The sequence below is a fragment of the Haemaphysalis longicornis genome, unplaced genomic scaffold, assembly GCF_048455015.1.
Source record: "Haemaphysalis longicornis isolate Haplotype H1 unplaced genomic scaffold, Haemaphysalis longicornis Haplotype H1 scaffold_1, whole genome shotgun sequence".
Lineage (NCBI taxonomy): Eukaryota > Metazoa > Arthropoda > Arachnida > Ixodida > Ixodidae > Haemaphysalis > Haemaphysalis longicornis.
In genome coordinates, this window is record NW_027526203.1 from 400,888,161 (window position 1) to 400,905,579 (window position 17,419).

At 44.3% G+C, this 17,419-nt stretch overlaps 2 protein-coding genes across 2 annotated transcripts in view; one reads left to right on the forward strand and one right to left on the reverse strand.

The window, feature by feature from the left end:
• Positions 1 to 5,513, forward strand: part of LOC144155409 (HEAT repeat-containing protein 3) — a 33,769-nt gene extending 28,256 nt beyond the window's left edge. The window contains exons 14-15 of the mRNA XM_077686812.1: positions 4,502 to 4,675; positions 5,281 to 5,513. Coding sequence (XP_077542938.1) covers positions 4,502 to 4,675; positions 5,281 to 5,409 — 303 coding nt within the window. The 3' untranslated portion in view covers positions 5,410 to 5,513. The remainder of the gene's footprint in view (positions 1 to 4,501; positions 4,676 to 5,280) is intronic.
• Positions 5,514 to 9,883: 4,370 nt separating this feature from the next.
• Positions 9,884 to 17,419, reverse strand: part of LOC144155410 (alanine aminotransferase 2) — a 35,261-nt gene continuing 27,725 nt past the window's right edge. Inside the window, exons 10-13 of the mRNA XM_077686813.1 lie at positions 13,877 to 13,942; positions 13,634 to 13,789; positions 12,062 to 12,174; positions 9,884 to 11,933 (exon numbers count right to left, since the gene is read on the reverse strand). Coding sequence (XP_077542939.1) covers positions 11,843 to 11,933; positions 12,062 to 12,174; positions 13,634 to 13,789; positions 13,877 to 13,942 — 426 coding nt within the window. The 3' untranslated portion in view covers positions 9,884 to 11,842. The remainder of the gene's footprint in view (positions 11,934 to 12,061; positions 12,175 to 13,633; positions 13,790 to 13,876; positions 13,943 to 17,419) is intronic.

Consider the following 17,419-nt stretch of genomic DNA (forward strand, 5'->3'; position numbering starts at 1 on the left):
TCAGGAGTAATCTTTTGATGGGAGGCTTGCATGCCTGTGCGTCATGTGCAGGGCCATCCGAGTGGTTTGTGCTATTGAAATCTCTTTTCCCACAGCAGTGCAGTCAAACCCGGTTATATCGAACCCACAAAGAACACCTATCAGTTCGATGTAGTGGATAATTCGATATAAGCAAGCTAAGGAATTCGGCGTGATAGAAGCATATACCATTTATGAAAACACTTTATTGATGAAACTGCCTTACTTTTGCACGATGAAATAATCCTGTATCTTCTTCTTGAACAACCTCGCTGCCACATTGTGTCAAGAGTCAGAGCAGCTGACGCTGCCACCTTTCACAATTGTGAAGAAGCGCCGGACTAGTGCGAGTGCACCAATCACTTTGGAGGCTGTGGGCAAAAGATAGTCATTGCTTTCTTCGCTGCACCCGCTTTCACTTGGGCTCGGTACATGTCGGCAATGTAGTCTTCCAAACTCTCCTGTGGTCGCTGCACTCACAAACTCGCCAGCCAGTGATCCGGCAACGGCGTCCAGAAATTCCGACAGCTCGCTTCACACTTTGGCAACACCGGCGGTGGCTTTGTTGCACTACTCAGAATATTCAAAGACATCCCTGGCATGCACAAGCCCGCATATTTGATGCAATTTGGGGCGGTTTCTTCGGTGGCATCTACCCAGAACCTGTTTCGAGAAGGTGTTCTTCAGGAATCTCGTGCATCGCGGGGACGTCCAACTTCTCACCAAGTTCGACTTGATTTACGACTGCCAGCTTCACGGCGAAAGGCAAATTCTGCCACTTAGCGCCAGCTAGAGCCACTAAATAAGCCTTTGGTTAGTGACACTACCGTTAAGTACCACAGCTACCCATCAAAAGAAAGCCCGCAAAGCCTGAACGCCGCTAATGCAACGAATGAAAAGAAAAAAAGCATGGCCCGCGACCAGGATCATTTTTCGCAACAGGGGGTGTCAGCGGCTTGCCCTACACGGTCCACTGGTGAACTCGCGGTCACGATAGGGAGAGCGAGGGGAAGGAGGAGAAAGAGCCGCCCGCTGCTTATGAGCGGCCGGGCTAAACCACTTTTATGGGTGTGCTGGCGGAACTTATCCTTCGCCCCGAGGGAAAGCTAACTTGGGGGCATTTCTGCGTCATCTGGGGTTCGATATATAGGTTTTTGCTGGTATTTTTGTTTTATATAAGCATACTTTTTGCTATATATTCTCACTATACAAATATACTGTGACCAGAATTATTTCAATATAAAGGATAATTCGATTGCAACACCCAGTCTTAGGCAAGGTTTTCTTAACCAAATGTCGCCATTGCAGTTTGGGCAATCTCATGCAAACTCGCCTCCTTTTACCTTACCAACTTGGATTTTTTCCTGCTGGAACTGCCGAAGATTACAACAAAAAACTGTCCCAGGTTGTCTTCTGCCCGTGGTTCTCACGCAGGTATAAGATGGAAAGCTGAGAGTTTAAAAGTTTATACCGTAGTGCGAGTTGCAAATGCTTCCCGTTGAAGGGAAATGCAAGTCAAATTAACTTCGGCACTTCAAATATCTTATTGATTGATCAGGGGTGCAACAGCTGGGCCAATTGCACCATTTTGATACAATATCATATTTTTGAGCCAAGCTGCGCCAAAACCATGAAATTCGTTTAAATTGTGCCACTCTGTGCCAAGAAGTTTTAAAGTTTCGCGAACTTTAGCGGGGAATAAAGGACGTGTTGGCAACGCACCTGAGGTTCATACATCATCGAATCCGGTAGCGCAGACACCGCTTTTACGCAGTCCATGCTAGCCTATGCCACTTATGCCTCTTCTAGTTCGCTGGCAAAGAGACAATGAAGGACTTTAATTCACTGTAGTACTGTACCTATGCCGAAAGTAAAGTCGCTCTAAAGCATATGAAGGGACTTCAGTGCAGACAAGTGCTTGGCCTGCCACCGGTGTATCCAATGCAAACATTCGCCATTGAACGTCGTCATGAGCACTCGTGCACGAAATGTCGCTAATACGTACCCATTTTGGATATATTAACTGCTGAAATCCAGAGACTGGTCGACTAATGATTTTGACTTCGGCACGAATGCGGTGACCCTCTACTGTTAAACGTGCAAAAAGGGCGAAGGTGTGATAGCAGCCAACTACAAGCGCACCCGCCGACAACCCAGTCTTGATAAGCATCTTCAGCTATCTGCTTGGAAGTGCGTTTGGCATAGCGCTGTTGGCGCCTCTGTAATCTACTGCACGCATTTAATAGGCCACAACCAAAATGTGGTGTTCGCTGCTGCCTCCGCGGGCGTGACTGCCAAAGTGCATGCGGAGGCATGGAGTGTGTGTCGCTTGCAGTAACAAAAGCAGCTCGTCGTATCTATGCACCCGGTCTCATGAGCACAGCGCTTGCGAATTCTTCCATGGCAAATGCGCTGGTCCCGACACATACTGCAAGAGCCCGGGCTCTGGTGCTGTGAGTTTAGTAGGCGATGCGCTGCACAAAACTAACAAACGGTTGGAAGCCTTGAGCAGAGTCTTCAATACCTTAGCAAACTAAGGAAATGTCGAAGGCAAAGTATTGATGTAATACCAATGTTAGATAATATCTGGTGGTTGAAGAACAGTTTGTCGTGTTTGTTTTTAGTGTAGCCAGGTGCTGCTTAGGTGGAAAAGCTACTTGCTATACAGTTAGATTAGGACTGGTCATTTATGAGGGCACTTTGTAGCATAGATAGGCAGGCTCACTCACGAGTGCACTCACACCCCTCACTCGCCACTGATGAGTGAGTGGTGAGTGAGCCTCGCCATCGCTTTGGACTGGCGAGTGTGAGTGCGAGTGAGTGCGAGTCTCACGCGCAATGAGCCCCGCTCACCACTCGCGAGTGCCAGCACAACTCACGGCGAGCCCCACGCACCACTCGCAAGTGAGAGAGCAACTCGCGGGGAGCCCCGCTCACCACTCGCAAGTGCACTCGCACTACTCGCCATTTGCGGGGCTTACTGCAGTGAGCGCCACTATTGCGCTTGTGCTCGCTGTTGGCTCTTCGTCGCAGGAGCCACTCGCTGTGGTAGCTGTTAATGGCGGGATTGCTTTAACTTTGGAAATGTGTCGTCACCGAGCTCCTGCTATGGGGCACTCTAGAATCAATTCTATGGTGGCGTGTCAATGTAGGCATATTACACTAGCACTGTTCGGTTTCATGACTCATGGAGGGTCTGTTGCACACACTCGCGTGCAAGCGGAGACGAGTGGTGAGCGCTAGTGCGAGTGGTGATGGCGATAATGGTGAGCGTGAGTGAGTGCGAGTGTTAATGGCGAGTGGTGAGTGCGAGTGCAAGTGAGTGCATGTGGTGACGGCGACTGGTGAGTGTGAGTGCGTGCGGTAAAATATTTTTTTCTGTGTGAGTATGACTGAGTGGCGCCCAGTTTTGCCTAGGTTTGCTTTGGAGTACATATACAAATATCATTTGCAGTTTTTATAACATTCTCTTTGCTTGTTTGTTTGTTTTTCTTTTTCTTTCTTTGCTTGATCCTTGATCTTGTAAACAGCTTAAGCATTTAGTTTAACCTGCTTTTTAGGTTGGCACAAATGCAGCTTTCTGCGTTTTCTGCAGGATTCTCCGTTTCCTTGCAGCTTTCTGCGGGATTCATTTGTCACTGTTGCAGGACCTTGTCCACTGTAGCTAAAGCACCTTTGCACTGGCGTTAAATTGTTTGAACTTCTTTATGATAAAACTGCTCCAAATTTGGGATTTGGTGCTCCAAAACGAAGGTATCCGTCTACTGTAACCTGCTCCAAATTTGTATTTTCCTACTCCAAAGTCAAGATTTTGCTGTTCCAAAAATTGCTGCATATCCTGGTTAGGCTGTTGCACCCCGATTGATTGCCTGTGTGGTTTTAACACTCTGACGCTTAACAGGCGATGAGGCGCAGCGTAGTGGAGGGCTCCGGATTAATTTTGACCACCTGGGGATCTTGAATATGCGCCAAGATATGGAACACAGAACTGTTTTTGCTTTTCACCTTCACCAGAAAAGTGGCCGCCGCGGCCAGGAATCGAACCCACGTCCTTGGGCTTAGCAGCACAATACCTTAGCCACTAAGCCACCGCGGCAGGTACTTGAAATATCTGTTGCAATTCTGCTTGGCCAACTCTTCCCCAGATTGGCCTAACAAATATAGATATCCTGTCTGTTATATCTTTATGCCCAATGTGCCAGCATTGGTTGTACAGAGTGCTAGTAGTAGCCATTCATTACATCATTCTGTTTTTCTGTTTCCAGTATTTTATCAGTCACTCCCTCTTGTGCCCCCTCCCCCATTGCCTTTCCTTCATTTCCATGGTGAGGGTCAGTGCACCTGTGTGCAGAACTAGCATGTTCATGTTCTCAGACATGCATCTGCCCAATTCTAGGTGTCGCAGTATTTTGTGAATGATTTCAGCCGTACACCATCTGTTGCGTTTTAAACACTGAACCCATTTCCATGTCTTTGCATGCAGAAGGTGGGCCAGTACCTTTTGGAGGTTGCCTCCAAAGACTCCGACATTGTGGTGGTAACAGAAGCGCTGGATGCCACCTTTGATGTGTTCGGAGAGGATACAACGGACGCCGTTGCAACGGAAATCGATTTGGTCACCAAGCTTCGCCAACTGCTACCTGCCTTTAATTGCAAGGTTCGTGGCAATAACCATATTTTTCCTCTTCATACCCGCCCACTACGTGCCAAGATGTTTGGTCATAGTTTGAGGTACTAGCTAGACTAATTGGGCCTATTGAAGTACTTTTCTTTCCCCACTGTCTGTCCCACTGCGAAAAGTGTGCTGGGCGGTGGTGCACAGCATGTATATAAAGCTTGAAATTTGTGGCAGAAAACTTGAAATTTAGTGCAGGTGCCTAATAATCATTTGTGATACTTGCCGCTAGATGGTCTTTGATTGCCTTTTGAAGTGTATCTGGTAACATTTATGAGCAACTGTAGTGCAATATCGTACAGCAATTTCAATTTTGTCACAGCAAGACAAATCGTGACAGCATATAACGAATGTGCCACAATGTCACGTGCTTACAGTATCCGTGGCATTATGCAGTTCGCAGGGTCAATTTCTGGCCCAAGATAGAATGCTTTTCGTGAAGTGCAGTGCACCATGTTTAGGTGCACATTATAAGAACCCCAGGCAGTCTGAACTAATCTACAGCCTTCGAGTATGACACGTAATATAGTACAGGGTGATTAAACCCCAGATTTTTTTTTATTGAATTTATTCACTCTGTTTTTCAGGTGAACCAAGCAAAGAAGACGTTGGGAAACCATTATCCAGTGGTCATGACAGCCAAGACCAATTTGGTCAGGTTTATCAAGTACAAGGCACAGAGAAGACCAACTCAAAATGGAAGTGGAAGTCATTAAGAAACTTAGTGTGTTATTGAAGCTTGTATATGACATACGTGGGCAAATGCAGTTCTAAAAATTCTAAAAGAAGAGAATGTGTTTTGGGAAGTGCTCACCGTTTACACACATCATAGTTATTTAAACAGCAGTTGATGGGGTTTGCATAGCACAATAAACGGTCAGCAAGACTGAGCCTCTTTTACCAAAAACAATGTCGGCTGTGTTACTATAGCATGCCCACCTGGCTTTTGGAGCAACCAGTGATTTCATCTGTAAGTGTCTTCGTTCCTTTATCAAACCCGAAATGCATTCCACTGCCATTGCCACACAGTGTCCACTACCAAGAGAAACTGGGAATTATCAAAGAATCTCGATATGTCTCAAACACTCTGGGAATTGTCCGGAAAATTGCAGAAAACAGGCCAAATCTTAGGGAGGCCGTTCACAGGGTGCATTGCTGCACACAGCGTCTGAGATTGTCACAAATATTGTGAATATTGTGAATGCCTCTGAGGTTGCCTGCAGTGATGGGGCTGCTGCACACGACCTCCAAGATTGTGCCGTAGATCCTTGACTCTGTGCACTGTAGTGCCCTCCACAGTTTTTTAGTTGCCAGTAAGTGGTGCCAATAACCAGCCAGTTCCAAAATCTAGAAAACTGTCGTCATCATTGGATGAGTATCGCCACATCTCCATTCTGTTGTAATCTGAAGCATGCCCTTGGGAGCTCTTGTCATGTTGTGCTTCATTCATGGCGGGAATTTTATACAGCAAAGCTGTTGGTACCAAGAAAAGGCCTAGCGCTCGTGCACGCGTGCCTCGAGCGCACGTTCAAGTTAAGCATACCCACTTAGGGAAATTGGCCAATATTAACAAAAAAAAAAAAAAGGAGCTCCAGCATTCACCACGTGCCTCGAGCGCATGATGGCCGAAGAAGAGGCTGCGCTGAGAGAGAGAGAGAGAGAGAGAGAGAGAGCACTTTATTTGGAGCGGTGGCCCAGATGGTTGCCGTGACGTCGAGGGCCCGACCGGTGACCAGTTATTGGCGGTCGTCAGCCGCTCGCAGAGCAAGTGACAGGGACAGTTGGGAGAGGAAAACAGGTGAGGATTTGTGTGCACTAATAGAGTGCGGTGAGGAAAAGAGTGGCTCAGCATGCAAAGCATCTGCTGGAGAAGATAAGTCTCACTTGCAGAGTGGCGTACAAAAACGTCAACCAAAACGAGGAGCGCACTCTAGCCTTGCTCAACATAATGAAATGCCAAGCCACTGATGTCAACCACGACACCACAACGATACTAAAACTCGCCAATGATCACATACAACAGCTTCGCCATTCAAGTCTTGCACGTGAGTGCAAGCTTCCCTGAAATTTTTTGTCGTTTTGCTTTGTTTGCTTAGAATCGATGGTGTCACAGTCAGCTAAGAGCTCGTTCAGTGCTTACTGGACCAACAGCAATGTATCCGACTTTGTGAGCTGGATTTAGGCCTGTGTGCGATGATGTATATAGCACACAATGCATGGTGTGCCACAAGACGTTTCGCTTGAGCAACAAGAGAAAAACCACGGCGTCCAGCCGCGCTGCAAGTGCAAAGCATACAAATGCAGTGAAGGCATTCATATGCTTGGACAGGGCTCCCAGTGCAGCCCTGTCAACGACAATGACTCAAAGGGTTGAAGAAATCAGGCCCCTCATCAATGCCTCCTGCTACATCAGCTCCTGCACACATCTCGGTATGTGGCATTCTATTGACGAAAAATGCTGCAAAGACTGAGGTCATATAGCACATGAATGCTGTTTGACTCGTACACCCCTCCATTCTGTGGCATCATTAGCGGCACTCTTTTCGTTGGTCCAGTCTTGTGAAACTGCCATCCTATACAATGTCATGGCATCGCGCCATTCTTCCAAAAGGAGCTGCTTGCTATCAGCTTTTGCTGAAGCATTATGCATAGTTGTAGCATTCGATGAATCACTAAACGAAGTAACAAAGAAAGAACGAATCGATGTACTTTGCGGATACTGGGATTTAACAGTAGCTTCTGCAAGAACTCGATACCAGACTTTGTTTTCTCGACCACACCTGTTCTGAAGACGTGACACTTGCCTGCATGAAAGACTCGGAGGGCGTAACTCAAAAATGTTGCAAGTGTTATGGATGGACCAAATGTGAACTTCAGGTTTCATAGGTCCTTTAAAAATAACTATGTAAAAGGCTTCCTGTGTATTGGAGCTACCTCCCAGCAAGTTTCAAGAGTAACTGTTCAGTATAACTTATTTTAAATCCATTTTTATCTTTGAGCGCACAGAAAAGCTCAGAACGGATACCCTTTCGCAATTGGCATGACGCCATCTGCTCCTGGCCCAAACAGCCAATGTGAGGGCCCCCTTTGACGTGGCCAATGCACTGGCTGTGGTTGGCACGCACTGCTCCGGCGTGTGTATCGCGTCACAGTTTCGGGATTGACGTCACGCTGCCCGGGCGCGTGGAGATGGTGGAGACCACTGCCGGTCTGGATGCATGTGTCCAGACCTTCAGTGATGCGACAAGAATGGTGATGTCACAAGCGCCCTCCTGTCATGGCGCCGTTTTGTCGAAACCAAAACTGACACGAATTAACGAGGCTGTAAATAATTTTTACTTTGACCGACCGTTTCATGTGCCATTCTATGATTAGTGGGCTGGTAGGCACTCGTAACAGCGAAAGAAGTGTCAGTACTCCTGTAAGGAAGAACTCTGTTGTAATGACAGTCAACAAATTCTGGACTGGAAACTGTGGCCTGCATGTGGTACATGGTGCCTTCAAAACAGGCCATGGCAGCAGCTGAACAGAATTGGGTAGTCTTTCTGCGTAGCATTTATAACCTTTTCAAGTGTGTTCCTGCTCGCCACGCCGACTGCATTCGCATCACTGCAAGCACATTGTTTCCTCTCAAATTTTGTGCAGTTTGGTGGCTTGAATACAACTGATTTGACTGAAACACCAAACCACTCAGTACGTGGTGGTGTTGTATTCAGTTGTTTCTATGCTGCTTCACATCACTGCTGCCTTGCTTGCTTCCTGCTTATCATGACGCAAACACTGGCTGCATGCGTCATATTTGATCAGTGTTTGATTAGTGGTTTCTCAGCAATTAAGGCATCTCTCAGCACCGAATAAACGCTAAAATGGCTATGGGAAGGTCAAACTTCCATTTGGAACAAACCTTCGGTTGCCTTCAGTGTCTCTTTTAAGCCAGAAATTTCACACACTGTTGAGAACATAGTTTGCCTAAGATTTTGATGTTGGTTTTATTGCCAAGAATGAACTTTGAAAAGCTGCAAAACCATCTCAACTTGAACTGCGTAATTTCAAAAAGGAATGCATTTCTTGTGTGAAGGTATGCTCGCAGAAGATTATGGAAAGGCCACCTCTAGAATACAGGTTGGCAGTAGTGCATTGCTTGTATCAGACCTGTGCCATTTCAGTGGAGGTCGGAAAAAAGGCCAAACAATTATGCTGGCAATACTCCGCACCAGTAGCCGACTGCCTTGGAATCAAAGGGTGCACTGATCCCACCTGCAAGCCTGTTTGCCGAGCTCTGCACAGCTATTGATAGGATGACACATAACTGTGCTCGCGAAACCATCAGGAGTTGTGTATCTTTGTCAAAGTCATCCCCACAATTTGCCATGGCAAGGCTGCTGTCAAAAGAGGTTTTTCTCTTTAAAAAAGTGCCTCATAGAGAACCGGGAATGAGAATATCTAATTGTGCAGAGAATAGTGTATGATGGAGTTTCAGCAGCAAATCTAATTGTGCAGAGAATAGTGTATGATGGAGTTTCAGCAGCAGATGGTGTAGCCAGCATTCACATTAGACAGTGGAAATGGTACACGGGGCAAACGTATAGTGGAGGGAAGACCCCGAGAAAAAGCGAGACCCGCTGGATGCATCTGAAATTGAACAATACAGGAAAAGGGTGGCCACCCACATCAACGAGCTGCAACAAAAGAAGCAAAGGCTCATCAGTGAAGCACAGAATGAGGCTTCTCATCTGGACGAGGAAAGTAACGCCTTAAGAAAGTGAATGAATTGCTCAATCTCATTTTGGCGCTGTAATAAACTTCCGTGTAGAATCGTCAATGTGAATGTGCCTCTGCTTGACTCTCAAGCCTTTTTTTGTGTGTTAATATTCGGCTAATTTTTATTTGCATCAGAGAAAACCCGGAAAATTCAGGGATTATTAATTTAGTAGACACCTTGATTGCACCTCAATTGAATTTCGCAGGTGCACATTACACGTACCAAGCGAAGGGCATGTTTTGAAAGCCACCATATGACCCTTTATCACTCAAGCACAGGTTTTTCATTCACAATCTTGCAAAAATGCCTGCCATATTCATTTAAGTTTTGCATGATGCTAGATTTGATGTTAGGCAGACATCAATTTCTATTTCTCTTAGTGTTGTTTGATGTGTACCATCCAAACTTACAAATAAATGAACGGAACCTCGACCTCTTAGTTCTCTTTATTGTATGTTTCACAAGGCTAACAGTCTGGGCCCAGAGAGCCAAACATACATTATGCGTACATCAGTATTGCTTCTGTTAACAATGACAAATGTATAGTACAGCAGCTGTGCACAAGAAGTATTTTGAGCCCACAGTTAAATGAAATCTAAAGGCACAATACATGCACAACATAGGAAGCAACAACAGGCCTTCAAGACTTCACCCCGGTTGGCTATTACTGCTATGCACATCAGCAGACCAACTCCAACTACTAACCACTACTGCCATTACCATAGCACACATGGTAAGAGAGCGAACAAGCCATTTCCCAGTAGCTGTCACCGGGTATTGCCATGCCTTACAAGAGCTTTTGGGAGAAATTATTTTGGAGCAAACCTGTCATGCTAGTGGTGCCTTTGTGATTTGTTTCAACAAATCGTTAGCACTGGCTCTACTCATTTCCTCTGTGCCAAAGGTACCGCGGGGAAGGTTGCTGAGCAGCAGTGAATACTGACCAACACCATTTGCAACATCAAGTAAAAGTAAAGATGTAACAGCAACACTGAAATACTGAACTATGCAAGTGCAAGCACTCTATTATGCAAGCAAATATGGCACACACAAACTTGACAAAGGCAATGAATAGTATTGCTCACTGCCTTCATGCTCAATGCACGGAGGCAACAGGTTTAACAACGTGCTATCAACAATAAACCAGCAGCATGAGGATTCTGCAAGCCTTTAAATGTAAACTACAAGATTTTTTTTTTTTTTTTTTGCACACACACACATCAGGTAGTATCTGGAATTTCATGGTGTTGTAGGCCACAATGTAAGCAACAAAAAGTTGGCGTCTAAAAGGTAAATGTAAAATTAAATCTGTCGATCAAAATGCACTGCTGCACGTAACAATGGAGCACACCTGTGCGCAAGACTCCTCACAGTGCACTCACAGGTGTTCGCTTTTGTCCCCCGCAAGGTGCTGCCATGCAAAAAGATCGGTGGACACCAATGAGTGATGGAAAGTGACGGCAGTGATGTATTTTAGGACACATTTGTTCAAATGATTGATTGTTGCTATGCACAGCAAGCAAGCATTGTCATTCATGACAGGTGCATAAGCAAGGTGCATCTGTCTGAAATGTGCTAATCAGAATCAGAATACAGAGGAAAGGTGCACGTGCTGGAGCGTGTAGGCCAGGGCATGGCTTCAAAACAGGTATGCATTTTTAGACACAACGTGGTGTTTTGCACATTCTGTACACTTTCGTGGCAGACACATTTCTGCCCTGAAAACAATGTCTTGCAGCATCTTTTATGTCCATCACAAGAAGCAACAATGCACCTTGAAATCTAACAGTGACAACTAAAATTCTGGCAAAAATTATTAGGAAAAGAAAAGCACTTTTTAGTTAGTAAAAAAGTTTGGCCACATTTCTGCAACAGGAAATTCTGGCACTACATAGCATGTTACAGACAGAACACACCTACTGCACTATGCTATTTGTGACTGCAAATTAAACATTTTTTAGGAATTGTTATTGTGTGCACATAGTACAATGGCAACACATTTATTGAGTCTGAACATCAATTATCGCTATGACCAGTTACAGACACCAATTATCACCTAGCACGTGAACAACATGGAACATTAACGCGACACATACAAGATATACCACACAAACACTAGAATGGCATACAACCATTTCCTGTGACAGAAACATGTCAAAGTTAATCGAATTTCCCCATTTCCCGCAAAGTTAGCGCCACGTTGCCATTCCAACAGGCAGAGGAAGCTTTACAAGACTTGCAGTTGTACGGGCAGACATGATAAACATCAAGTGAGACATGGTCAACCTAGTCAGCGAAAGCACGTGGTATGTAGGTTATGGCTGGTGGTCTCAACGCATGAGGCTCGCAGGCACCAGAAGACTGTTCGGTTCCTGTGCGTGCAGCACTCACTTGTACTTGCTCATAAACTTCTGGTGAAAGTCCTTGAAATATGTAAGCATTGTCTGGAGTTTCTCAAAAGGGGGCAGAATGGTGGTCCTGAAATGCCCAACAAAACAGATATTGCACATGTTCTCACTGCTGCCAGTGCCATGGGCTGAAGCTTGTTTGCTTTGTTTTTGACGAAGTGATGTGAATGCAGGTAAATATGACGCAGTGGCACTCACCGGAAATGATAGGTGCCTGGCACTTGGCCAAAGCCGCTTCCTGGTACAACACATACGCCGCTGTTTTCAAGGAGCTGCATCACATAGAAGAAATCTGGTGCCTGTCCAGCAGCCTGTTGAGGGCGAGAAAAAAGGCGGTGACTCATGGGCACAACTTGCTCACCAGGAAAGTAATACAAGGAAGGCACAGTGCGTGCATGCACAACAGATACTACTAGACCAGCGGTTCTCAAATGGGGTGCCGCAAGAACATTTCAGAGGGTCTGCAAAGCCCTTTACAAATCTTGCCCCCATCCACCTACTCTTTTCCCCTCACCACCAAACCTCTCCGGCAACGAAGAAAATAAAATAAAAAATCTACTGCCTGACATACACATTTAACTTCTTTCTTTGCACAGCACGTGTTTGAAACCGCCGTATTTGCATGATTCTAACGCACCACCAATTGTAACGCATAGGTAAGTATATGCTAGAAAATCTGGAAAAAAAAAAAAAAGAAGAAGCCTCCGATTATACTGCACAGGTGTAAAAAGCAGCACGACACCATGTACCTGGAAGAATACATTTTATTTGATGCACGCTACTGCGGCAGAAAAAATTCCTTGTGGTTCATAAACTTGCTTATCCAGCTCCTGCTGGCCTTAAGACTGACAGGCAAACGTGGAAAGTATTGGCATTATAAACGCCTTGACCTGAAGACAGGGCCATTGGCTCATTCATTTTTCCTTTACAACTTCAGCCAGTTAGTCTTCAAGTTCTTGAAAATGTCCATGCTTGGGGTGGATGAATCGTTTACTTGAAGCCTTGCACGAAAATGTAGCTCTGCCTTGTTTATGCCAATTACTCACTCATGTCTCTGGCATCCCAGTATTCGCGATGCCGCTCAATTCCCCTCGCTCTCGACAAGCAAAATTTCCTTTTGCTTGAAGGCTGTTTTACAGTGGTACCTTTTTAAAGTCATAATGACCAAAACAAGGTTCTACTTTTAACAGCAGCTGGCTAAGTCTTGCCAGGCAACATCGAGAAAGCTCTTCTTGCCTCCATGGGCACGTCAGAACTTCATCACGTTGTGTTGGCGGATTGTTTTGGATTGGATGTAGCTGGATTTCGGAATGAGTTGGCGTTCATGGCAATGCTGCTAGCTGCTGTGAAGCCGATATCACTACTGGGTTTGATTGAAACGCGCACACAAATGTGAAGCCCACTTTTAGCAAAAAAAAAAGTGTGCGTTAGAATCAAGCAAATATGGTAATCTTTCTGCGCAACATGCCAGCTGTGCGAAAAAGCAGATACAAAAACAGCAAGCATATAATATTTGGACGACCTTGCTGCAGAAGTAACTTGTCTGACAATACGACACGGATCAGCATAAAAGCCAGCCACACAAAAGGCAGGCAATAAATAGGCATTTTTGGTGACTTTAAGTGCAAATTGTTGACGTTATGGCACAGTCCTTGCCCATCATTTTTGCGAGCCCAAAAGAAATTGCAGAACGGCTCTGGTCCTTGGCACACTCAATGTTGAGAACTACGGCACCAGACCATTATGATGCCCCAGAATGGAAATAAGTACCTCGGCTGCTTTGATTGCTTTTGGTGGCAGTGTGAACTTAGGAAATGCATACATCGCTCCAGCCACCCTGTTACAGCGAAATCCTTCAACCGAGTTGAATGTGTCGGCAACAAGTTGGGCCCTCTTCTTCAGGGAATCCAGCACCGCTGCTTTTTCCTTAAATGAAAAGGGAGAAAAAAAATTAGCTTAGAACAAACCACATGGTGCGAGTGCAAGTAAAACTTGAAGAAATGCATCAGTTACCTTCATAAAAAGGTCATATGACGGTTCACCGGGCTTAGGAGGGTTGACAACACAATCCATGGCACACTGTGAACAGGCATAATGTACACACTCAGTAAGCACCTTGGCATAAACGAAGCTAAAAAAATTGCAATGCCACACCCTTCACATAATAGATACAGCTGCCAAAAGCTTAAGACAAACAATCCAGTTTGATCTGGCTGTGTGTTGTCCTGGGTTTGTAAAATCCATTGCCAAAGAACAATGACTTAACCTCTGTCAAAAGTCTTAAACCACAGAATAGCAGATAGTGGCAAAGCAGTTTCACAACTTTCAATTTTAACGAGCACAAACACAGTGAGGCAGACAACAAAACAGACATTCAAAGCAAAGTCTGTACAAAGTTAACAGCTTTTGCATTCACAATTACTGTTTTTACGATTCTGTCCGGCAACGTTTTCTGAACAATGTCGTATGGTACAAATACAGTCGGTCACAAATATGTTCTTTTCATAAAGAACAATTTTATTTACAAGAAGATTACCAAGTTTTCCTCATTAAGTAAAATGCTACTACTGGATTCATACAGTATGTGTCGTTCTTATTGCGATTTTTAAGTAGAGGCTGTTTTATCACACAGCTCTCACACGTACATATTTGTGACAGACTACAAATAGCCAAGCAAAACCCAAAACAGCGTACTAGAACACATCAATAGCCAAAAGCCCTAATATGTAAAGAGAGCAATGCTCAACAGTTTGCCTAAAAAAAATAAATTTATCTGAAATTAGCTCAGCCACAATGAATTTTTTTTCAAAAGCAACTCGATGCTTTTCTGCCCACACAGATAAAGTTAAGGTATCCAGCTTTTCTTTGTAGCCAGCACTGATGCAATGCAACGTATGTTATGCACAGTGATAGGCACTATAGGAACGAAAGAAAATTACAATTACGAATGTGCACTACCCAATTTGTAATTATCATTTATGCAAACAATATATCTATGTCTATATATATATCCATACATTTATTGGCCACGGCTGCCGCTTTTCTGATGGAGGCGACAAGCAAAGACGCCCGTGTGTATGAGCTTCCGGCACACGTTAACTCTTTCCTTACCGCGCCTATTCAAAATCGTTCAATTTGAACGATACTTTGGGAGCGCCCTTTCATATCGTTCCAGGCGCTACTCGAACAAGTAAAGTTGTTTGGAGTTAGATCAGAAAATGGCCTTTTAAAATCAGTTTTGTTTTCATTTTTGCAACAAAAACGTGATTTTTGACATGTGTTTGAATCACCTGGGTGTGGAAAAGGGGTGTGGTCATCGCGCGTCACTGCTACCAACAAAGAATGTGTGCCACTCGTAATTATTCTGCATCAGCACTTGCTTTTTGTTATCAGGGCATCAATGATAAACCAGCAAATGATTCTCAATTGTCAGGTTTGTACTCTGACAGTAATAATCCCAGAAATCGGCTGAAAATGTCAAGCAGTGCCTCTTTGCAAAGCTACTTTATGATTTTAGGCAGTTTTATTGCCTTTGCGCACGTTGTTCTAAGTTGTGTGGTAGTTCTACTTACCCCAGGACCATTCGCAAACAGTTTATAGCAGTTTTGGTTTCGTTTCTGCATCGTGAAATTCATATTTAGCGCTACTACGCAGTTACCCAACTTCAAGACCACCTGCCATGGCGCCTGGAGCGTCCGCGACTGATCCTCGAACAAAGCATGCTGCTCCTGATTTCACTGAACCCTAACCCGATTTCTGCGATAAGAACTTCAGATGCAAGTCAAAAGATCACACCCAGTCGCCAGATATCTGTTCCGATGAGGACAGCGCTTCAAACCGGCCTTACACACTGCCAGCTGTTCGCCTTCCAGTTTCGTTTCCATACAAGGGTATCTCCGAGGGTCTAGTGTTGCTGCTTAGTTGAAATGTCTATTCGGACGGAGTTTCCGATAAGTTTTTGTACTGCTTCATTCCAAAAATGTTAGGTGGCGCTGCAATGGAGGAGGCTCGTTGTGCTGATCTTTTTTTATCGCGCAACAGCTACTCGGCCAAAGTTTGCAGAGCACGATTCTAGTGCATCGCACCTCATTCCTGCAAGCAAGGCTACAATTGCGAGTCAGAAGATGATAATAAAGCTCAACTTTATGTTTTGAGAGATAACTGACCATGAACGTCAACAAGAGTCAACCACGGAGTTCCGTTTTCAACTTCATTCATGCTTTTTCGCATCGCGTGCTTGTCCCAAATATTGTGCTGGCTGTAAATGCAAAGTCAGACATTGACAAGATGTTTTTACGTTATGTGGGGGCAAACTGGTGCCTCTGATAATGTCAAACTGCCAGATTTCTTCCAGGGAACCACCCGGAATAGCACATTTTGAATTGGAGGTTGGGCTTCACCGCATGACATGAGCACCGTGCGTGCTAACATTTTTTTTTTTATCTGACAAACTGTTCCGCGCACGTCGACATTTTTTCTAGGGTGTTTTTAAAATGTTTCCCTACAAAATGTTTATTCTAATTTTTTTCAACTACCGGTGGTGTGTTATACACAACTCCTTTTTTATCATTTGACAAAAATTTTGATTTTATATATTTTTTTGCAACTATGATATATAAAAACATTTAAAGAACTGGTGTTATTGGAAAGGCCGTTAAATAATCTGCATTTTGTGTTTCTGTAATTAGTGCCTAACCAATTTCTTTAGCAGAAAAAAAATGCTTTCTTGGACCCCTAAAAATTGGTCAGTTTTCCCGCGGTAACGAAAAAGTTAGTTTCCCAGGTGGTCAAAATTAATCCGGAGCCCTCCCCTAATGGCATGCCTCATCGCCTGCATTGCGTCGACGCGTTAAACCCTACAATTAATCAATCTATATATTTATATGAAATACTATATCTATATGCAAACAATAAATTTTATGTACACTAGCAAATACAACTTATTGCTTGCATACAAAGCTTGCATGCTAGTGGAACTACTACAATTTTGTGATGTACTTGCCTGTCTTTTGGATGTTCATTTCAAGAATTACATTGCCTCCAAGTAGCAAGTACAATTTCTAGCCAGCATGACAGTTTAACACAAATAGCAAAATCGCCTTCAAGCACCGCTGCCATAAATGCATTTCTTACAAGTCCGAATTAAAAAGAAAGACATCAAGTCCAAATTAAAAAGAAAGACATCATGTAAAAACTTTAAAACCTAATTATTTCATCCTTGCTGAAATTTTCTAACTCTGCAATCCATTGTCTGCCATTAACACCAGTAAAGAGTGATGCCGAGTCACCATCCTGTCAATATAGGCAGAAGTCTGTACAAACTAAATGAAGCCAAGGAACAGGAATGCGAAGGATGGCATAAGGGAAACATTTGTTTTTTATTCTCATGAAATAAAGGTTACTGTAAAGTTCCAAAAGAACGCCCTTTCCCGAAACATACCTCACCACCTTTAGGAGTAAAATCGTCAATCTACTAAAAGACCCCTAAAGATCACCCACCCCTTCAAATCATGCTATCATCGGCATCTCGGAATTCCGAGTCCGAGAAGCTGCCTC